The 24,224-nt window shown below is 44.4% G+C and overlaps 1 protein-coding gene across 1 annotated transcript in view; it reads right to left on the bottom strand.

Moving 5' to 3' along the window:
• Positions 1-24,224, bottom strand: part of LOC129860701 (neurexin-1a-like) — a 905,999-nt gene that overhangs the window by 550,851 nt on the left and 330,924 nt on the right. The window contains exons 11-12 of the mRNA XM_055931415.1: positions 13,103-13,233; positions 12,399-12,651 (exon numbers count right to left, since the gene is read on the bottom strand). Coding sequence (XP_055787390.1) covers positions 12,399-12,651; positions 13,103-13,233 — 384 coding nt within the window. The remainder of the gene's footprint in view (positions 1-12,398; positions 12,652-13,102; positions 13,234-24,224) is intronic.

Below are 24,224 nucleotides of genomic sequence, written 5' to 3'. Positions count from 1 at the left end.
ATTTTGTGAAATCTTGGTTGGTGAGCGGACCCCAGACCTCACAACCATAAAAGGCAATTGGCTCTATGACTGATTCAAGTATTTTTAGACAGATCCTAATTGGTATGTTGAAATTTATGTTCCTTTTGATGGCATAGAAGGCCCTTCTTGTCTCTCAGCTCGTTCACAGCTTTGTGGAAGTTACCTGTGGTGCTGATGTTTAGGCCGAGGTATGTATAGTTTTTTGTGTGCTCTAGGGCAGTGCTTCCAAAACTTGTTATAGTCCCGTACCCCTTCAAACATTCAACCTCCAGCTAGGTACCCCCTATAGCACCAGAGTCAGCACACTTTCAAATGTCGTTTTTTGCCATCATTGTAAGCCTGCCACACACACACACACTTTATGATATATTTATTAAACATAAGAATGAGTGTGAGTTTTTGTCACAACCCAGCTAGTGGGATGTGACAAAGAGCTCTTATAGGACCAGGGCACAAATAATAATATAATAGTAATAATCAATATGTTGCTCTTTATTTAACCATCTTACATATAAAAACGTATTTGTTCATCGAAAATGGTGAATAACTCACCACAGGTTAATGAGAAGGGTGTGCTTGAAAGGATGCACATAACTCTGCAATGTTGTGTTGTATTGGAGAGATGCCTGTATTTAGTTTTCATGCTAGTGAGGGCCGAGAATCCACTCTCAAATAGGTTGTAAAGGGCATTAGTGTCTTAACAGCGTGATTTGCCAAGACAGGGTACTCCAAGCGCAGCGCAATCCAGAAATCTGGTAGTGGCTTCTGATTAAATTACATTTTCACAGAACCGTTTGATGCAATTCCATGAGGCTCTCTTCTTCAGATATCGGTAGGTGGGCTGGAGGCAGGGCATGAAAGGGATATAGAAACCAGTTGTTTGTGTCATCCGTTTCAGGAAAGTACCTGCGTAATTGCGCACCCAACTCACTCAGGTGCTTCGCTATATCACATTTGACATTGTCCGTAAGCTTGAGTTCATTTGCACACAAAATATCATACAATGATGGAAAGACCTGTGTGTTGTCCTTGTTAATGCAGACAGAGAAGATCTCCAACTTCTTAATCATAGCCTCAATTTTGTCCACAACACTGAATGTAGTTGCGAAGAGTCCCTGCCAACCTAGATTCAGATCATTCAGGTGAGAAAAAACCCAGATAGGTCAGTCAAGTGAGAAACTCATCAGCATGCAAGCGGTCAGACATTTAAAAATTATAGTCAGTAAAGAAAACTAAGTTTGTCTCTCGATTCAAAAAAACGTGTCAATACTATGCCCCTTGATAAGCAGCGCACTTCTGTATGTTGTAAACGCGTTACATGGTCACTGCCCATATCATTGCATAGTGCAGAAAATACAGAAAACAGAGTTCAGGGGCCTTGCTTTACCAAAAGATAATCTTTTTCACTGTAGTATCCAACATGTTTTTCAAGCTGTCAGGCATTCCCTTGGCAGCAATAGTCTCGGTGTATGCTGCAGTGTATTAAAGTGGCGTCGGGAGCATCTGCTTGCATGCGTGTTAACACTCTTTTGCGTCATCAGCACAGATACCAACATTGTCACGTTCCTGACCTATTTATGTTAGTTTGTTATGTGTGTTAGTTGGTCAGGACGTGAGGTTGGGTGGGCATTCTATGTTTTCTGTTTCTGTGTTGGTTTTGGGTTGCCTGGTATGGCTCTTAATTAGAGGCAGGTGTTTGGCGTTCCTCTAATTAAGAGTCATATTTAGGTAGGCGTTGTCACAGTGTTCGTTGTGGGTGATTGTCTTCCATGTCTGTGTAATTGTTTGCACCATACGGGACTGTTAGGGTTTGTTCGGTTTGTGTAGTCTAATTGTCCTATTCGTGCGTTCTACTTGTTTTATGTAAGTTCGTCGTTTAGGTCTGTCTTCACCGTTTGTTGTTTTGTTAGTTTAATCAAGTTTGTGTTTTCGTTTAAATAAATATGTGTTCAAACTTCGCTGCTCCTTGGTTCCCTCAATACTCCTCCTTTTCGGTCGAAGAGGAGGAGGACCGTCGTTACAGAATCACCCACCAATCCAGAGCCAAGCAGCGGAGTAAACGGAGTAAGGGACAGGAAAAGAAGGAGGAATGGACTTGGGACGATATATTGGACGGAAAAGGTTGCTACACATGGGAGGAGATCCTGGCTGGTAGGGATCGCCTCCCATGGGAACAGCTGGAGGCACTGAGGAGAGCAGAGGCTACCGGAGAGAGGAACCGGAGTTATGAGGGAACGCGTCTGGCACGGAAGCCCAAAAAGCCCGTGAGTAACACCCAAAAATTTCTTGGGGGGAGGCTAAGAGGTAGTGGGCCAAGGGCAGGTAGGAGACCTGCGCCCACTTCCCAGGCTTACCGTGGAGAGCGGGAGTACGGGCAGGCGCCGTGTTACGCAGTAGAGTGCACGGTGTCTCCTGTACGAGTGCATAGCCCAGTGCGGGTTATTCCACCTCCCCGCACTGGTAGGGCTAGATTGGGTATTGAGCCAGGTGTCATGAGGCCGGCTCAACGCGTCTGGTCTCCAGTGCGTCTCCTCGGGCCGGCATACATGGCACCTGCCTTACGCATGGTTTCCCCGGTTCGCCTACATAGGCCGGTGCGGGTTATTCCACCTCCCCGCACTGGTCGGGCGACCGGGAGCATTCAACCAGGTAAGGTTGGGCAGGCTCAATGCTCAAGAGTGCCAGTATGCCTCCACGGTCCGGTATTTCCGGCGCCACCTCCCCGCCCCAGCCTAGTACCTACAGTGCCTACACTACGCACTAGGCTACCAGTGCGTCTCCTGAGCCCTGTTCCTCCTCCACGCACTCTCCCTGTAGTGCGTGTATCCAGTTCGGTGCCTCCAGTTCCGGCACCACGCACTAAGCCTCCTGTGCGTCTCCAGAGCCCTGTACACACTGTTTCTTCTCCCCCTACTAATCCTGATGTGCTTGTCCTCAGCCCGGTGTCACCAGTGCCGGTACCACGCACCAGGTATAGAGTGGGCTTTGAGAGTACAGTGTGCCCTGTCCCTGCTCCCCGCACTAGTATGAAGGTGCGTGTCCTTAGCCCGGTGCCTCCAGTTCCGGCACCACGCACCAGGTCTACAGTGCGCCTTATCCGGCCAGAGCCATCCGTCTCACCAGCGCCATCTGAGCCATCCGTCTCCCCAGCGCCATCTGAGCCATCCGTCTCCCCAGCGCCGTCTGAGCCATCCGTCTGCCATGAGCCTGCAAAGCCGCCCGTCTGCCATGAGCCTGCAAAGCCGCCCGTCTGCCATGAGCCTACAGAGCCGTCCGCCAGACAGGAGCCGCTAGAGCCGTCCGCCAGACAGGATCCGCTAGAGCCGTCCGCCAGACAGGAGCCGCTAGAGCCGCCCGTCAGACAGGATCTGCCAGAGCCGCCAACTAGACAGGATCTGCCAGAGCCGCCAACTAGACAGGATCTGCCAGAGCCGCCAACCAGACAGGATCTGCCAGAGCCGCCAGCCAGCCATGAGCGTCGAGAGCCGTCAGCCTGCCATGAGCGTCGAGAGCCGTCAGCCTGCCATGAGCGTCGAGAGCCGTCAGCCTGCCATGAGCGTCGAGAGCCGTCAGCCTGCCATGAGCGTCGAGAGCCGTCAGCCAGCCATGAGCGTCGAGAGCCGTCAGCCAGCCATGAGCGTCGAGAGCCGTCAGCCTGCCATGAGCGTCCAGATTCGTCAGTCATCCAGGAGCTGCCCTTCAGCCAAAAATGGCTATATACCCAGAACTGTCTCTCTGTCCAGAGCTGTCTCTCTGTCCGGAGCTGCCTTTCAGTCCGGAGTTGCCCCTCTATTATGATCTCCCTCTCTATCTTGATCTACCTCTTTATTCTTATCTATCCCTCTGTCTTGATTTATTCCTCTGTCCCGGTGCTGTCCCTGTCATGGATGTTACAAAGAGGATTTTGTGGGATATGGGTGGACATTTTTAGGGGTAGATGGAGGTTGGGATTGACTATGGTGGGGTGGGGACCTCGCCCGGAGCCTGAGCCACCACCGTGGTTAGATGCCCACCCAGACCCTCCCCTAGATTTTGTGCTGGTGCGCCCAGAGTTCGCACCTTATGGGGGGGTTATGTCACGTTCCTGACCTATTTATGTTAGTTTGTTATGTGTGTTAGTTGGTCAGGACGTGAGGTTGGGTGGGCATTCTATGTTTTCTGTTTCTGTGTTGGTTTTGGGTTGCCTGGTATGGCTCTTAATTAGAGGCAGGTGTTTGGCGTTCCTCTAATTAAGAGTCATATTTAGGTAGGCGTTGTCACAGTGTTCGTTGTGGGTGATTGTCTTCCGTGTCTGTGTAATTGTTTGCACCATACGGGACTGTTACGGTTTGTTCGGTTCGTGTAGTCTAATTGTCCTATTCGTGCGTTCTACTTGTTTTATGTAAGTTCGTCGTTTAGGTCTGTCTTCACCGTTTGTTGTTTTGTTAGTTTAATCAAGTTCGTGTTTTCGTTTAAATAAATATGTGTTCAAACTTCGCTGCGCCTTGGTTCCCTCAATACTCCTCCTTTTCGGTCGAAGAGGAGGAGGACCGTCGTTACAAACATGAGCAGCAGCTACATTTGGATACATACGGACCAATAGTGTGATTCCCACGAGAGAGTAACGGTTAATGTGATTGGATGTTAAATCAATTACTAGGCTAACAGTATTTGACATTGTGTTGTTATTTTGCTGAACACTAGATTATAACACTAGATTACACACACACACATATCACTAATTTTATTTTTGGCAGTGAAACGAGGCTACTCACACAAGAAAAAAACCTCACCCAAGTATAGCCCTGTTGGAAAATATAAATGGACTGTTTGAAAACGTGAAGAAGAAATAAAAAATAAAAAAAATATTATATTTACTGTCAGGGCCCAGGTCTGACAGAATCTGTTCAGAAAATCTATGTGACGCTGTAGGCCCTCCTTGTTTGGTGACAGAAGCACCATATCATCAGTTAACAGTACACTTTTGACTTCAGATTCTAGTAGTGTGTGGCCGGGTGCTGCAGACTTTTCTAGTACGCTCGCCAACTCATTGACATATATGTTGAGAGGGTGGGGCTCAATCTGCATCCCTGTCTCACCCCACGGCCCTGTGGAAAGAAATGTGTGTGTTTTTTGCAAATTTTACCCGCATACTTGTTGTTTGTGTACATGGATTTTATAATGTTGTATGTTTTCCCCCCAACTCCACTTTCCATCAATTTGTATTGCAGACCCTCATGCCAAATTGAGTCAAAGCATTTTTTGAAATCAACAAAGCATGAGATGACTTTGCCTTTGTTTTGGTTTGTTTGTTTGTTTGTTACCTAGGGTGTTTATGGTGAATACATGGTCTGTCATATGGTAATTTTGTAAAAAGCCAATTTGACATTTACAGTACATTGTTTTTACTGAGGAAATGTATGAGTCTGCTGTTAAAACGTCTTGACGCTAGGGGTCAGATTATTATATATTTTTTTAATAACATTCCCAAGGTAAATGGACTATCTCAGGTCCAGATCGTAGAACATGCATATCATTTACAGATTAGGATAGAAAACACTCCAAAGTTTCCAAAACTGTCAAAATATTGTCTGTGAGTATAACAGAACTGATTCTGCAGGCGAAAACCTGAGGAAATCTAACCCAGAAGTGATTATTATTATTTTTTTATCTGTGTTTCCTGGCCCGTCTTTCTTCCATTTAAAGTAGTATCAACCAGATTCTTTTTCCAATGGCTTCCTCAGGCTGTGACCAGGCTTTAGACATAGTTTCAGGCTTTTATTTTGAAAAATGAGCGAGATTTTTCAAAACTAGTCAGGTGTCCTCTGATTAGTTCCTGCGCGCGAGAGGGGTAGCTCTCCATTTTCTTTCTCTCTTTTATTGAATAGGTTACGGTCCGGTTGAAATATTATCCATTATGTTTGTTAAAAACAACCTGATGATTGATTATAAAAAACATTTGACATGTTTCTACGAACATTACGGATACTTTTTGGAATTTTCGTCGAACGGAACGAGGCTTTGGTTTTCTGAACATAACGCGCAACCCAAATGGCAACCCAAGTAATATTTTTTAATCTGATACGTTTGGGAATTTTCTTCTGCCTTTCAGGACCGGAACGAGGCTGTAGTTTTCTGAACATAACGTGCAACCCAAATTGCGTTTTTTTGTTATAAAAGTAATATTTATCGAACAAAAATAACATTTATTGTGTAACTGGGAGTCCCGTGATTGCAAACATCCGAAGATTATCAAAGGTAAGCGATTAATTTTATTGCTTTTCTGACTTTCGTGACCATGCTAATTTGGGGCTAGCTGTTGTAGCATTGATTGATACACACACAAAAGCTTGGATTGCTTTCGCTGCAAAGCATATTTTCAAAATCTGACACGATAGGTGGATTAACAACAAGATAAACTGTGTTTTGGTATATTTCACTTGTGATTGCATGATTATAAATATTGTTAGTAATATTTTGCGCCCTGCAATTCAGCGGTTGTTTAGGAAAATGATCCCGCTAAAGGGATCCGTAGCGTAGAGAAGTTAATGATAATTCCGAGGATTTTCCCAAGGTAGTTATTAGTTGATTCAATCCGTGTATTTGATCAAGTATATGTTTTTGCTGTTTGTTCTTTGCTATAATCTTTATGTTGTTGTTTGTTTAGGGGTTTCCAATATTCCCAGAAGTGGTTAGAGTCTGGATTCTTCAATTAAATTGAGGTAATTTCTGACATGCTGTTCCTTCTTTTTCCACAGTGTTTTTCTGTATTGTTTTAGTGATTCACCATTGTGATGGCATTAACTCAGGTTTTCTGTATTGTTTTAGTGATTCACCATAGTGATGGCATAAACTCAGGTTTTCTGTATTGTTTTAGTGATTCACCATAGTGATGGCATAAACTCAGGTTTTCTGTATTGTTTTAGTGATTCACCATAGTGATGGCATAAACTCAGGTTTTCTGTATTGTTTTAGTGATTCACCATAGTGATGGCATAAACTCAGGTTTTCTGTATTGTTTTAGTGATTCACCATAGTGATGGCATAAACTCAGGTTTTCTGTATTGTTTTAGTGATTCACCATAGTGATGGCATAAACTCAGGTTTTCTGTATTGTTTTAGTGATTCACCATAGTGATGGCATAAACTCAGGTTTTCTGGTTTTCTGGTTCTCTATGTTTTTGTTTGGATAGGTTTTTCAATTTCTTTCTCAGGATTTTGCATTCTTCATCAAACCATTTGTCATTTGTCATTTGTTCTGTTTTCTGTTTTACATTAATAGATTTGATAGGGAAGCAGGGCTAGATTATTAATTAACCCATTAATTGGTTAAGATCTGTATGTTGCTTCCAGCCTACAAACAGAAACTAAAACAAGAAGCTCCCGCTCTCAGGTCGGTTCAACGCTGGTCCGACCAATCTGATTCCACGCTTCAAGACTGCTTCGGTCACATGGATTGGGAAATGTTCCGCATTGTGTCCAACAACAATATTGACGAATACGCTGATCCGGTGAGCGAGTTCATTAGAAAGTGCATCGGAGACGTAATACCCAAACCAGAAACCGTGGATTGATGGCAGCATTCGCACGAAACTGAAAGCGCGAACCACTGCTTTTAACCAGGGCAAGGTGACCGGAAACATGACCGAATACAAACAGTGTAGCTATTCCCTTCGAAAGGCAATCAAACAAGCTAAGTGCCAGTATAGAGACAAAGTAGAGTCACAATTCAACGGCTCAGACACAAGAGGTATGTGGCAGGGTCTACAGTCAATCACGGATTACAAAAAGAAAACCAGCCCCGTCGCGGACCAGGATGTCTTGCTCCCAGACAGACTAAATAACTTTTTTGCTCGCTTTGAGGACAATACAGTGCCACTGACACGGCCCGCTTCCAAAACCTGCGGGCTCTCCTTCACTGCAGCAGAGGTGAGTAAAACATTTAAACGTGTAAAACATTTAAACGTGTTAACCCTCGCAAGGCTGCAGGTCCAGACGGCATTCCCAGCCGGGTCATCAGAGCATGCGCAGACCAGCTGGCTGGTGTGTTTACAGACATATTCAATCAATCCTTATCCCAGTCTGCTGTTCCCACATGCTTCAAGAGGGCCACCATTGTTCCTGTTCCCAAGAAAGCTAAGGTAACTGAGTTAAACGACTACAGCCCCGTAGCACTCACTTCCGTCATCATGAAGTGCTTTGAGAGACTAGTCAAGGACCATATCACCTCCACCCTGCCTGACACCCTAGACCCACTCCAATTTGCTTACCAACCCAATAGGTCCACAGACGACGCAATCGCAACCACACTGCACACTGCCCTAACCCATCTGGACAAGAGGAATACCTATGTGAGAATGCTGTTCATCAACTACAGCTCAGCATTTAACAGCATAGTACCCTCCAAACTCGTCATCAAGCTCGAGACCCTGGGTCTCGACCCCGCCCTGTGCAACTGGGTACTGGACTTCCTGACGGGCCGCCCCCAGGTGGTGAGGGTAGGTAACAACATCTCCACCCCGCTGATCCTCAACACTGGGGCCCCACAAGGGTGCGTTCTGAGCCCTCTCCTGTACTCCCTGTTCACCCACGACTGTGTGGCCATGCACGACTCTAACTCAATCATCAAGTTTGCAGACCACACTACAGTGGTAGGCTTGATTACCAACAACGACGAGACGGCCTACAGGGAGGAGGTGAGGGACCTCGGAGTGTCGTGTCAGGAAAATAACCTCACACTCAATGTCAACAAAACAAAGGAGATGATTGTGGACTTCAGGAAACAGCAGAGGGAGCACCCCCCTATACAATTCGACGGGACAGTAGTGGAGAGGGTAGTACGTTTTAAGTTCCTCGGGCATACACATCACGGACAAACCAAATTGGTCCACCCACACAGACAGCGTTGTGAAGAAGGCACAGCATCGCCTCTTCAAACTCAGGATGCTGAAGATATTTGGCTTGTCACCAAAAGCACTCACAAACTTCTACAGATGCACAATCGAGAGCATCCTGTCGGGCTGTATCACTGCCTGGTACGGCAACTGCTCCGCCCACAACCGTAAGGCTCTCCAGAGGGTAGTGAGGTCTGCACAACGCATCACCGGGGGCAAACTACCTGCCCTCCAGGACACCTACACCACCCCCGATGTCACAGGAAGGCCATAAAGATCATCAAGGACAACAATCACCCGAGCCACTGCCTGTTCACCACGCTATCATCCAGAAGGCGAGGTCAGTACAGGTGCATCAAAGCAGGGACCGAGAGAGACTGAAAAACAGCTTCTATCTCAAGACCATCAGACTGTTAAACAGCCACCACTAACACTTAGTGGCTGCTGCCAACATACTGACTCAACTCCAGCCACTTTAATAATGGGAATTGATGGAAATGTATGTAAAAATGTATCACTAGCCACTTTAAACAATGCCACTTAATATAATGTTTACATACCCTACATTACTCATCTCATATTTATATGTATATACTGTACTCTATATCATCTACTGCATCTTGCCATCTTTATGTAATACATGTATCACTAGCCACTTTAAACAATGCACTTTATGTTTATATACCCTACATTACTAATCTCATATGTATATACTGTACTCTATACCATCTACTGCATCTTGCCTATACCGTTCTGTACCATCACTTATTCATATATCTTTATGTATATATTCTTTATTCCTTTACACTTGTGTGTATAAGGTAGTAGTCGTGGAATTGTTAGGTTAGATTACTTGTTGGTTATTACTGCATTGTCGGAACTAGAAGCACAAGCATTTCGCTACACTCGCATTAACATCTGCTAACCATGTGTATGTGACAAATACAATTTGATTTGATTTGATTATGAGTAATGTTTGTATGTCAGCACAGGTTGGATAATTGTTAATTGTAGGCTCCTCACACTAATTTACCTAATGAGTTACAGTATTTGTGGGAGAGAGTCAAAGGTCAGCAGGGCTAGACCATTGAAGATGTTTATTTTTGTCTACATCTTGCAGTCCTTGTTCTTTTCATGTGAAGGGCATCGGCCAGCCTTTTCCCACTCTCTGTCTTGATTTCTCTGTCTGTTTACATTTGAGACATTTGGCAGATGCTCTTATCCAGACCGACTTAGAGGAGCAATTATAATTAAGTGCCTTGCTCAATGACACATTGGCAAATGTTTGGGATTCAAACCAGCAACCTTTCAGTTACTGGCCCAACACTCTAACCGCTAGGCTCCCTATCATCCTTGCTGGTTTAGAAAATACTTTGGTGGTGCTGTTTGTAAATATATTTCCCTTTCTCCCTCTAGATCCGTGTCTCCCTCTCTCTTTCCATCCTCATCCCCAACATACAGATTTAGTATTCTTATGTCGTTGTTTGCCTTCTTGGAGTTGGTAACTTTCCGCATTGCTATTAAACTGTCCAACTGACAGGCTCCTTCTTCAGTACCATGCAGCCCAGAACTAAAGCAGAAGCACGGAGGTGGTCTTACACACACACACACACACGCACGCACGCACGCACGCACGCACGCACGCACGCACGCACGCACGCACACACACACACACACACACACACACACACACACACACACACACACACACACACACACACAAAGAGACACACACACAGAGAAATGCACACACACACACACGCACTCAGACATGCAAACACACACATACACACACACAAACATACATAGACACACACACACACACACACACAGACACACACACACACACACACTCAGACAAACACACACACATGCACACACACAAACATACATAGACACGCACACACAAACACACACACACACACACACACAAACACACAGAGACACACACACACACGGACACACACACACAAACAGAAACAGACACACACACACACACTCAGACATACACACACACACATGCACACACACAAACATACATAGACACACACACACAGACAGAAACACACACACACACACACACACACACACACACACACACACACACACACACACACACACACACACACACACACACACACACACACACACACACACACACACACACACACACACACACACACACACACACACACAGAGAAAGGGAGGTGGTCATTCCTCTCTCTTCTCTGACAAAGCATCCCAAATCTGCAGCATGTGTAATGAACGGCTTAAAGCCCGTCTCTTTTTAGGCAGCCTTTGATGTCAAATATATTCACATTTCTTTCTGACACCCTCCGCCCCCCTTCTCCATTACCATTAAATCCCACCACTATTTTGTTGAACCCTTTCAACAAACAAGACATCCCTACACTACAGAGACCTTTCAACAAAAAGACATCCCTACACCCATACACTACAGCCAGAGACATTTAGCCAGCAGCATACTGCTCTGTATACCACTGCTGGCTTGCCTCTGAAGCTAAGCAGGGTTGGTCCTGGTCAGTCCCTGGATGGGAGACCAAATGCTGCTGGAAGTGGTGTTGGAGGTCCAGTAGGAGGCACTCTTTCCTCTGGTCTAAAAAATATCCCAATGCCCCAGGGCATTGATTGGGGACTCTGTGTAGGGTGCTGTCTTTCGGATGGGATGTTAAAAGGTTGTCCTGACTCGCTGAGGTCATTAAAGATCCCATGGCACGTATTGTAAGAGTAGGGAGAGACCTTTCAACAAGACAGCCCTACACTACAGAGACCTTTCAACAAGACAGCCCTACACTACAGAGACCTTTCAACAAGACAGCCCTACACTACAGAGACCTTTCAACAAGACAGCCCTACACTACAGAGACCTTTCAACAAGACAGCCCTGCACTACAGAGACCTTTCAACAAGACAGCCCTACACTACAGAGACCTTTCAACAAGGCAGCCCTACACTACAGAGACCTTTCAACAAGACAGCCCTACACTACAGAGACCTTTCAACAAGACAGCCCTACACTACAGAGACCTTTCAACAAGGCAGCCCTACACTACAGAGACCTTTCAACAAGGCAGCCCTACACTACAGAGACCTTTCAACAAGACAGCCCTACACTACAGAGACCTTTCAACAAGACAGCCCTACACTACAGAGACCTTTCAACAAGACAGCCCTACACTACAGAGACCTTTCAACAAGACAGCCATGCACTACAGAGACCTTTCAACAAGACAGCCCTACACTACAGAGACCTTTCAACAAGACAGCCCTACACTACAGAGACCTTTCAACAAGACAGCCCTACCTTTCAACACAAACCATACTTTATCTATACATAATAATATCAATGTCACAACTGTGTAAACAATCTTAATCTGTATCTCAACCAAACAATTTAAACAAGGGATGTGTCTAACCTCTCTCACTGGAGTAACAACACTGTATCAAAACCAGAAATATATCAAATATGTATGGATGTCTTACCCCTCTCACAGGAGCGGCCCAGGTATCCCGTCCCCGAGCAGTCACAGACGTAACGGTTCCATCCCTCCCGACAGACCCCGTTATTCTGGCAGGGATTTGACAGGCACTGCTTGGGCGGCTCTTTAGAACAGGATGGTTTGACCCCAGCAGCCTTCTGAACCTCGGCCATGCGGCGGACATCTTTACTCTGGCCATCGATGAACAGGTCCCGGATGCAACCCACGTAGCCATAGTTTAGGAGAGCTGTCCAGACCTGGAGACACGTGAAATAAAACTGGTGACTGGGGAGCTGCTTATTTCAGATCACTACTCCCATCCACTACCATTGTGCCCTTGAGCAAGGCATAATTAACCTCTAAGCTGCTACAGGTTCACTACACTCTGGTTGATTATGTGTGTGTGTGTGTGTGTGTGTGTGTGTGTGTGTGTGTGTGTGTGTGTGTGTGTGTGTGTGTGTGTGTGTGTGTGTGTGTGTGTGTGTGTGTGTGTGTGTGTGTGTGTGTGTGTGTGTGTGTGTGTGTGTGTTTCTGTCTGTGTGTGTGTGTGTCTCTGTCTGTGTGTGTGTGTGTGTGTGTGTGTGTGTGTGTGTGTGTGTGTGTGTGTGTGTGTGTGTGTGTGTGTGTGTGTGTGTGTGTGTGTGTGTGTGTGTGTGTGTGTGTGTGTGTGTTTGTGTGTGTGTGTGTGTGTGTGTGTGAGTGTTGTACCTCTGTAGGGAACACCATGCCCAGTTTATTCTCTGGTAGTCCTCCCAGGTACAGGTTATCGTCCAGGTCCAGGATCTCACTCTCTCCTGGGGCTGTGTAAGCCTGGCGCTGGGTGTTGATGGAGATGGTACCTGCGTGGAGACAGGAGGAGTGTTGAAGTTTACCACTTGGCAGGGTTGATTTGTTATTATAGATGGATCCTGAATGTAATACGCACATCCATCAATCCATCAATAAAGCATTTCAAGGTAAAATCTACACTTGTTGTATTCAGCACATGTGGCAAATACAGTTTGATTTGATTTGAAACAACTGTTCATATATTGTATGCCATTCAAATGTCAATGGAATGGAATGAAACCCTACTACAGCTTCACAAGCACCACTGAAAACAGGATTGATCCATAAAGGGTTCAATACAGATGGAGAAAGACGTTTAATGTGTTTAATTTATCACTACCATGTTGAGATATTTTTCTTCTGGAATGAACGTTAAACATACCTGGGTTCAAATACTATTTCAAATCTTTCAAATACATGAAACATTTTCTCTAGCTGGGTTTGCTCTTTTTGACCGTCCTATTAATTCCATTAAGCCAAGCAGACTCAATCGAGCACAGATAAAGTTTAAAATAGTAGTTGAACCCAGGTCTGGCATTGATACAACACTAAACAATATTGCTGCGAGCCGAGGCCCATTAGTAATCTGTGATCCCATAAAAGTAACTCTCCATTCTACTCTCCTTGTATTTCCCCCTATTGTATATCTCATTTATCAATACAGCAGCAGTCATAAAAGAATAACGGGGGGGGGGGGGGCTCTATCATTTTCAGAGCCGACCCAAACGACAAACCCTGTCCTGGCCATAATTCAGAGTGATTAACGAACTGCAGGTTGTTTCTCTCTCTCTCGTTCTATCTCTCTAAGTTTCCAACACATAAACCTGGCTAGGAGAGTTAGTGTGTTTCCCTCTCCTTGATTTATCACTCTCATTCATCTTTATTTCTGGATGGTAAATAACACAGGACCTGACTGGACTGTAAAGAGTATGGACTGTGTGTGTGTGTGTGTGGGGGGGGGGGGGGCGGGGGGTTGCATGTGTGTACAAATAACTAATGGCAGGTGCATTCGCTAGCCGGAACCAGTGTTCCTCCTCCTCACAGTAATCTATACCACGGCTCTGAAGTGCTAAGGTACGGAGCTACTGGGCTGAGAAGAACCATACAGGAAAAGAGAGAGTGAGAAAGGGCAGAAAACAGAGAGAGAGAGAGAGCAGAGAGAAAGAGAGCAAACGAGAGAGAGAGGGAGAGAGACATAGAGAGATAGAGAGATAAATACTATATATATAGAGAGAGAGTGACAGAGGTTAAGGGGGGGGGGGGTCCCTGGAGAGATACCTGGAGAGATACCTGGCAGGGCTGAGAACAGACTCAGAAGAACTATCCAGAGATGAGAGGGAGGGAGGGAGTGCAGGAGGGCGGGATGGTGAGAAAGAGAAGGGAGCAGAGAGAAATGTGATTGAGGGAAGGATATTTGTCATCCAGTAGTAGCAGTAATTTACTTTTTGATTGACAGATGCACGCTGTGGTAGATATCAACCAGCTACGTTATATGAGCTCAATGCTTTACGGAAAACCACTGGAATGCTAAGTGTGTGTGTGTGTGTGTGTGTGTGTGTGTGTGTGTGTGTGTGTGTGTGTGTGTGTGTGTGTGTGTGTGTGTGTGTGTGTGTGTGTGTGTGTGTGTGTGTGTGTGTGTGTGTGTGTGTGTGTGTGTGTGTGAATGCGTGTGTGTGTAACAGCATAGTGTAGATGTATTGTTAGTAGCCAAATAGTTTTGGTAATGAAATATGTCCCAAACACACATGGAGATGCACCCGGGCTAGCTGAAGGGAAAAACAATACAACAAAATTGGCTCTTGTATCTCCTGAATAAGTGGTGTAGTTTGAAGCATGTTGCTCTTCACCTCCCACATACTAAATCAGGTGATGAAAATGGTGCCGACGGATAGGGCTGCCGTGCTTCTAGCTCTTAAGAAACGTTGCAGTATTTCGTTTTTTATGTGTTATTTCAGCACTCACGCACTGTTGGGGCAACTGACTCTGAACTTACAATGGTGAGCCCCAAGTCGTTATATATACTTTTTTTTATTGTGCATTTTGCTATTTGTCTCATGACTCCTGCATACTTTGTTGACTACAAACTTTCTTTACCCAACCGTAGGACAGACTATGTTTGTTCCCACACTCGGGACTCTGTATTGGTTACACTGACTTTTGGCCTCCCATACTATTCTAACCTCCTCTCGCCGGCTTTGTATTCATGTTACCTGATGAAATTGCTGTACAATATGATCTTGTTGCCATCTGATGCACATTCAGATGTCTTAAATCAGCACTGCAGAGCTCTCCCTGTCCTCTGCTGTGCCTTGATTGTATTACTGTTGAGGATATCCGGAAATGTGCATACACATAGGCCCATCTACTGTTGCTAGCCCCAATTCTGACTTGTGCTCTCATATCTGCTTCACTGATTTCTGCTCAAGTAAAAGCCTGGGTTTTCTGCACGTTAACACTAGAGGCTTATTACCTAAAATGGATCAATTGAACGTGTGGGTTCACAGCTCTAATCCAGATGTGTTGGTCATTACTGAGACGTGGTTAAGGAAGAGTGTTTTGAAAACCGATGTTAACCTTTCTGGTAACAACCTTTTTCGGCAAGACAGATCTTCCAAAGGTGGGGGAGTGGCAATCTTTACCTTGTCTCCACCAAGTCTGTCCCCAAACAATTTGATTTGCTGGTTTAAAGCTTTAAACTTTAAACTTTCAAATAGCTCTTCTGTTGCTAGGTGCTATCGTCCTCCATCAGCATCGGCCTGTACCCTACCTGCCCTAAGCTTTACACTAAGTCTGAATTTGTCCTGCTTGGTGACCTAAACTGGGACATGCTAAAACCACCTGACCAAGTCCTAAAGCAATTGGACTCCTTAAATCTTTCTCAGAGTATTACCAATCCCACAAGGTATGACTCCAAACACCCAGAAAATGCAACTCTCCTCGATGTTATCCTCACGAATAATCCTCCCAGTTGCTAATATATGCATATTATTAACACTCTGAAGTTTCTAAAACTGTTTGAATGATGTCTGTGAGTATAACATAACTCATATGGCAGGATAAAACCTGAGAAAATCCAACCAGGAAGTGGGAAATCTGAGGTTTGTAGTTTTAAACTATTTGCATATTGAATATACAGTGTCTATGGGGTCAAATTGCACTTCCTAAGGCTTCCACTAGATGTCAACAGTCTTTAGAACCTTGTTTGATGCTTCTACTGTGAAGTGGGCGCGAATGAGAGGGGATTGAGTAAGTTCTCTCCCAGACCTTACTCCCAGACCTTACACTAGCGGAACCCCGTTCCCAGACAGGTTAAGTCAGGATTGCTATTTGACTCAGCCATGCCTCCTTGCCCGTCCAACATTTCCTCATCTCCCACCCCTTCTAATGCGACTATCCCCAATACTTCTCCCTCTTTTTTCCCCTGCCCCACTACAAAGTTTCTACCTGCAGGCAGTCACTGAGTCCCAGGTGCTAAAGGAGATCCTTAAACGTAGACCCTTTCTTCTTTAAGGTTACTGTCCTTATCATCGCCGAGCATATCTCCAAACTGTTTAACCTGTCTCTCCTTTCTGGGGAGGTTCCCATTGCTTGGAAGTCAGCCACGGTTTGTCCTTTATTTAAAGGGGGAGATCAAGCTGATCTTAACTGTTATAGGCCTATTTCAATTTTGCCCTGTTTATCAAAATCATTGGAAAAACTTGTCAATAATCAACTGAATGGCTTACTTGATGTATATTGTATTTTCTCGGGTAAGCAATCTGGTTTCCACTCAGGTTATGGATGCGTCACTGCAACCTTAAAGGTCCTCAATGACGTCACCATTGCCCTTGATTCTAAGCAATAGTGTGCTGCTATTTTTATTGACTTGGCCAAAGCTGTTGATACGGTTGACCATTCCGTTCTTGTGGGCCGGCTAAGGAGTATTGGTGTCTCTGGGGGGTCTTTGGGCTGGTTTGCTAACTACCTCTCTCAAAGACTGTGGTGTATAAAGTCAGAAAATCTGCTGTCTCAGCCACTGCCTGTCACTAAGGTAGTACCCCAAGGCTTGATCCTAGGCCCCATGCTCTTCTCAATTTACATCAACAACTACTCAGGCAGTAGGAAGCTCACTCATCCATTTATATGCAGATGATACAGTCTTAACCTCAGCTGGTCCCTCCCCGGATTTTGTGTTAAATGCTCTACAACAAAGCTTTCTTAGTGTCCAACAAGCTTTCTCTACCCTTAACCTTGTTATGAACACCTCCAAAACAAAGGTTATGTGGTTTGGTAAAAAGAATGCCCCTCCGCCCACAGGTGTTATTACTACCTCTGAGGGTTTAGAGCTTGAGGTAGTCACCTCATACATGTACTTAGGAGTATGGCTCTCCTTAATGTCAATATGCCTTGTCCACTGCTGTTCTGGTTAGTGATTATTGGCTTATTTCACTGTAGAGCCTCTAGCCCTGCTCTTTATACCTTATCCAAACTTTCAGTTCCACCACCCACACATGCGATGACATCACCTGGTTTCAATGATGTAGAGACAATGATGTAGAGACATTATCTTTCTCATCATCACTCAATATTTAGGTTTATCTCCACTGTATTCACATCCTACCATACCTTTGTCTGTACATTATACCTTGAAGCTATTTTATCGCCCCCAGAAACCTCCTTTTACTCTCTGTTCCGGACGTTCTAGACTACAAATTCTCATAGCTTTTAGCCGTGCCGTTATCCTACTCCTCCTCTGTTCCTCTGGTGATGTAGAGGTGAATCCAGGCCCTGCAGTGCCTAGCGCCACTCCTATTCCCCAGGCGCTCTCTTTTGATGACTTATGTAACCGTAATAGCCTTGGTTTCATGCATGTTAACATTAGAAGCCTCCTCCCTAAGTTTGTTTTGTTCACTGCTTTAGCACACTCTGCCAACCCGGATGTTCTAGTCGTGTCTGAATCCTGGCTTAGGAAGACCACCAAAAATTCTGAAATCTCCATTCCTAACTACAACATTTTCAGACAAGATAGAACGGCCAAAGGGGGCGGTGTTGCAATCTACTGCAAAGATAGCCTCCAGAGTTCTGTCCTACAATCCAGGTCTGTACCCAAGCAATTTGAACTTCTACTTTTAAAAATCCACCTCTCTAAAAACAAGTCTCTCACCGTTGCCGCCTGCTATAGACCACCCTCTGCCCCCAGCTGTGCTCTGGACACCATATGTGAACTGATTGCCCCCCATCTGTCTTCAGAGCTCGTGCTGCTTGGCGACCTAAACTGGAACATGCTTTACACCCAAGCCATCCTACAATCTAAGCTTGATGCCCTCAATCTCACACAAATTATCAATGAACCTACCAGGTACCACCCCAAAGTCGTAAACACGGGCACCCTCATAGATATCATCCTAACCAACTTGCCCTCTAAATACACTTCTGCTGTTTTCAACCACGATCTCAGTGATCACTGCCTCATTGCCTGCATCCGTAATGGGTCAGCGGTCAAACAATCTCCACTCATCACTGTCAAACGCTCCCTGAAACACTTCAGCGAGCAGGCCTTTCTAATCGACCTGGCCGGGGTATCCTGGAAGGATATTGATCTCATCCCGTCAGTAGAGGATGCCTGGTTATTTTTTTTTAAATGCCTTCCTCACCATCTTAAATAAGCATGCCCCATTCAAGAAATTTAGAACCAGGAACAGATATAGCCCTTGGTTCTCTCCAGACCTGACTGCCCTTAACCAACAGAAAAACTTCCTATGGCGTTCTGCATTAGCATCGAACAGCCCCCGTGATATGCAACTTCTCAGGGAAGCTAGAAGCCAGTATACACAGGCAGTTAGAAAAGCCAAGGCTAGCTTTTTCACGCAGAAATTTGCTTCCTGCAACACAAACTCAAAAAAGTTCTGGGACACTGTAAAGTCCATGGAGAATAAGAACACCTCATCCCAGCTGCCCACTGCACTGAGGACAGGAAACACTGTCACCACCGATAAATCCACTATAATTGAGAATTTCAATAAGCATTTTTCTATGGCTGGCCATGCTTTCCACTTGGTTACCCCTACCCCGGTCAACAGCACTGCACCCCCCACAGCAACTTGCCCAAGCCTTCCCCATTTCTCCTTCTCCCAAATCCAGTCAGCTGATGTTCTGAAACAGCTTCAAAATCTGGACCCCTACATATCAGCCGGGCTAGACAATCTGGACCCTTTCTTTCTAAAATGATCAGCCGAAATTGTTGCAACTCCTACTACTAGCCTGTTCAACCTCTCTTTCTTGTCGTCTGAGATTCCCAAAGATTGGAAAGCAGCTGCGGTCATCCCCCTCTTCAAAGGGGGGGACACTCTTGATCCAAATTGCTACAGACCTATATCTATCCTACCCTGCCTTTCTAAGGTCTTCGAAAGCCAAGTCAACAAACAGATTGCCGACCATTTTGAATACCCCCATACCTTCTCCGCGATGCAATCTGGTTTCAGAGCTGGCCATGGGTGCACCTCAGCCACGCTCAAGGTCCTAAATGATACCCTAACTGCCATCGATAAGAAACAATACTGTGCAGCCGTATTCATTGACCTTGCCAAGGCTTTCGACTCTGTCAATCACCACATCCTCATCGGCAAACTCGATAGCCTTGGTTTTTGGACCGACTCTCTTCTCTGTATACATCAATGAAGTCGTTCCTGCTGCTGGTGAGTCTCTGATCCACCTCTATGCAGACAACATCATTCTGTATACTCCTGGCCCTTCTTTGGACACTGTGTTAACAACCCTCCAGACGAGCTTCAATGCCATACATCTCTCCTTCCATGGCCTCCAATTGCTCTTAAATACAAGTAAAACTAAATGCATGCTCTTCAACCGATAGCTGCCTGCACATGCCCGCCTTCTCAACATCACTACTCTGGACGGTTCTGACTTAGAATATGTGGACAACTACAAATACCTACGTGTCTGGTTAGAGTGTAAACTCTATCACAGTGCCATCCGTTTTGTCACCAAAGCCCCATATACTACCCACCACTTCGACCTGTACGCTCTCGTTGGCTGGCCCTCGCTTCATACTCGTCGCCAAACCCACTGGCCCCAGGTCATACGCAAGACCCTGCTAGGTAAAGTCCCCCCTTATCTCAGCTCGCTGGTCACCATAGCAGCACCCACCTGTAGCACGCGCTCCAGCAGGTATATCTCTCTGGTCACCCCCAAACCAATTCTTCCTTTGGCCGCCTCTCCTTCCAGTTCTCTGCTGCCAATAACTGGAATGAACTACAAAAATCTTTGAAACTGGAAACACTTATCTTCCTCACTAGCTTTAAACCTCTAACGCCTCACAAACCCGGATCCGGGAGCACCCCCATCAAAAAAGCTGACTAGCATAGCCTAGCCTAAAGCCACAGGGATATCATATACTAAAATGTTCATGAAATCACAAGTCCAAGACACCAAATGAAAGATACACATCTTGTGAATCAAGCCATCATTTCAGATTTTTTAAATGTTTTACAGGGAAGACACAATATGTAAATCTATTAGCTAAACACGTTAGCAAAAGACACCACTTCTTTACTCCACCATTTTTTTACTCCATCAGTAGCTATCACAAATTCGACCAAATAAAGATATAAATAGCCACTAACCAAGAAACAACCTCATCAGATGACAGTCTGATAACATATTTATTGTATAGCATATGTTTTGTTAGAAAAATGTGCATATTTCAGGTATAAATCAGAGTTTACCATTGCAGCCACCATCACAACTCTCACCAAAGTGACTAGAATAACTACAGAGACCATCGTGTATTAGCTAATTACTCATCATAAAACATTTCTTAAAAATACACAGCGTACAGCAGATGAAAGACACAGATCTTGTGAATCCAGCCAATATTTCAGATTTTCTAAGTGTTTTACAGCGAAAACACAATATAGCGTTATATTAGCTTACCACAATAGCAAACATCACAACAGCATTGATTCAAGGCAAAAATAGCGATAACGTATAAACCACCAAAATATATTAACTTTTTCACTAACCTTCTCAGAATTCTTCAGATGACAGTCCTATAACATCATATTACACAATGCATATAGAGGTTGTTCGAAAATGTGCATATTTAGCGGCACAAATCGTGCTTATACAATGAGAATAGTGTCCAAAACCTCAAACAATCTATCCGGCACCATCTTGGAGAGGCACCTATTCTAATCGAAAACTATTCATAAACTTGACTAAGAAAATACAGGTTGGACAGCAATTGAAAGACAAATTAGTTCTTAATGCAATCGCTGGGCTACATTTTTAAAATTTATGTTACTTCAAAATACAGCGTGCGATAAAGCAAGGCTGCACTGCAAGTAATGGCGACTTAATGCATTTGACTTTTTTCAACAAAACAACGAATTATCAGCATAAATAGTTCTTACTTTTTGATGAACTCTCATCAGAATCTTGGGATAGGTGTCCTTTGTCCAAAAGAATCGTTGCTAGGTTGGAGAACGTCCTCTTCAGCATTGCAATTAGCAGTAAACAATAGCATGAGAGAGAGAGAGATACCCAACTTCCTACAATGTCACGAAAATAAAGACCCGAAAATCGCAATATACTGACATAAACTGATATAATTCGGTTCAAAATAACAAGATTATGATGTCTTTAAAGCCTATATTGAATAAAAACACAGCCGGAAATGTCTAAGATCTTTAACCGATGCTTCCAGTAGAACGTGCCAAGGTCCTCAGTGCGTCAGAGCGAAGGGGAAAAGAACGATACACGTCTTTGCCAGGTGATTTATAACCTTTGGGATCTACGTAGAGACTCCATTTCAAGTCTCCCTATTCGCGAAGAACCAGGGGAAGGCGTATGCAGTGCATCTCAACCAATAGAAGACAGGCAGAGTTATACACAGGTCTGAGAGCAGGTTGGAAAATTTGGCATTCTCACATCCACATAGGGAAATTGCTCTAAGTCCAGTTTTGTTTCACTCACAGATATAATTCAAACGGTTTTAGAAACTAGAGAATGTTTTCTATCCAATAGTAATACTAATATGCATATTGTACGAGTAAGAATTGAGTACGAGGCAGTTTAATTTGGGAACGTCAAGATTACATAGTGCTAACAGCTCCCCCTATTGACGCACCAGCTGTCAGAGCAGCTCACAGATTACTGCAGCTGTACATAGCCCATCTATAATTTAGCCCAAACAACTACCTCTCCCCCTACTGTATTTATTTATTTTGAGATTGAAAAACAGCTTCTATCTCAAGGCCATCAGACTGTTAAATAGTAATCACTAGCACATTAGAGACTGCTGTATTCTATACATAGACTTGAAATCACTAGCCACTTCAACAATGGAACAATAGTTTCTTTAATAATGTTTACATATTTTGCATTACTCATCTCATATATATATACTGTATTCTCTCCTATTCTTCTGTATCTTAGTCTATGCCGCTCTGACATAGCTTGACCAAATATTTATATATTCTCAATTCCAATCTTTTACTTTAGATTTGAGTGTATTGTGGGTATTGTTGTGAAATTGTTAGATATTACTTGTTAGACATTAGTGAACTGTTGAAGTTAGAAACACAAGCATTTCGCTACACCCGCAATAATATCTGCTAAACACGTGTATGTGTCAGCGTATGCGCTACTGGTGTAGAAGTCACGTGCAGGAGAGCAGAGAGTTGTGATCAGGCGCACACTTTATTCGGCAGAAGCAAACAACAGACGGACGCAACAGTGTCCAACAATCCTCCAGCCAAAGGCAAAAGTGCAAAGTGCGACAGAGTCACAAATAAGCAAAAATGTTTAACAATTAAACATACTCTGGGTTGAAACATAGTACCCGGGGAAAAACCAGCTAGGCGCGTCAATACAAAACACGTAACAAAACAATCCCATACAAAGACATGGGGGGAACAGAGGAACATATATATGCAGTTGACTAGGGAATGTAAACCAGGTGTGCGGGGAACAAGACAAAACAAATGGAAGAGAAGGCCGGTGACGTCCACCGCCGAACGCCGCCCGAAGGAGGGGAGCCTACTTCGGCGGAAGTCGTGACAGGATGTGACAAATACAATTTTATTTCACTTGATCTTATTTTATTTGATATGCTGATTGAGTTTGTATTATTTTTTGAGTGATTTCATATCCAATTGGACAATCCAAAATAGCCTCTCTATTGAGCTTTGGATCTATCATCCATTTCCCCACTGAGTTACTGGGCTGTTCTCCATTCTACACCTAACACCAAGGTGATCCAGCTCCAGCCCTCCTACTGGAGACAAATTATCATTCCTACATTAGCTAGAAATCTTAGCATACATTTTACCACTGAATTGCTGTGTCCTATTTCAAATAAAATAAAATGCCATGAGAAATGACAAACCTGCCAAGAGAGTGCAGCCAACCAAAACTCACGGACCATGCAAGGAGGGCATTAATTAGAGAGGCAACAAATAGACCAAAGATAATCCTGAAGGAGCTGCAAAGCTCCATAGCGGAGATTGGAGTATCTGTCCATAGGACCACTTTAAGCCGTACACTCCACAGAGCTGGGCCTTACAGAAGAGTGGCCAGAAAAAAGCCATTGCATGGGTCAGATACATATATTTTTTTAAATAACGTTCCCAAGGTAAACCGACTATTTCTCAGGTCCAGATCGTAGAATATGCATATAATTTACAGATTAGGATAGAAAACACTCCAAAGTTTCCAAAACTGTCAAAATATTGTCTGTGAGTATAACAAAACTGATTTTGCAGGCGAAAACCTGAGGAAATCTAACCCGGATGTGATAATTTAAAAAAGAAAATATGTGTTTCATTGCCCGTCTTTCTTCCATTTAAAGGGCTATCAACCAGATTCCCTTTCCAATGGCTTCCTCAGGCTGTGACCAGGCTTTAGACATAGTTTCAGGCTTTTATTTTGAAAAAGAGCAACATTTTTCAATACTAGTCAGGTGTCCTTTGATTAGTTGCTGCGCGCGAGAGGGGTAGCTCTCCAT

This window comes from Salvelinus fontinalis, chromosome 1, assembly GCF_029448725.1.
Source record: "Salvelinus fontinalis isolate EN_2023a chromosome 1, ASM2944872v1, whole genome shotgun sequence".
In the NCBI taxonomy this organism is placed as follows: Eukaryota; Metazoa; Chordata; class Actinopteri; order Salmoniformes; family Salmonidae; genus Salvelinus; species Salvelinus fontinalis.
This window is presented reverse-complemented; position numbering and strand designations above follow the sequence as displayed.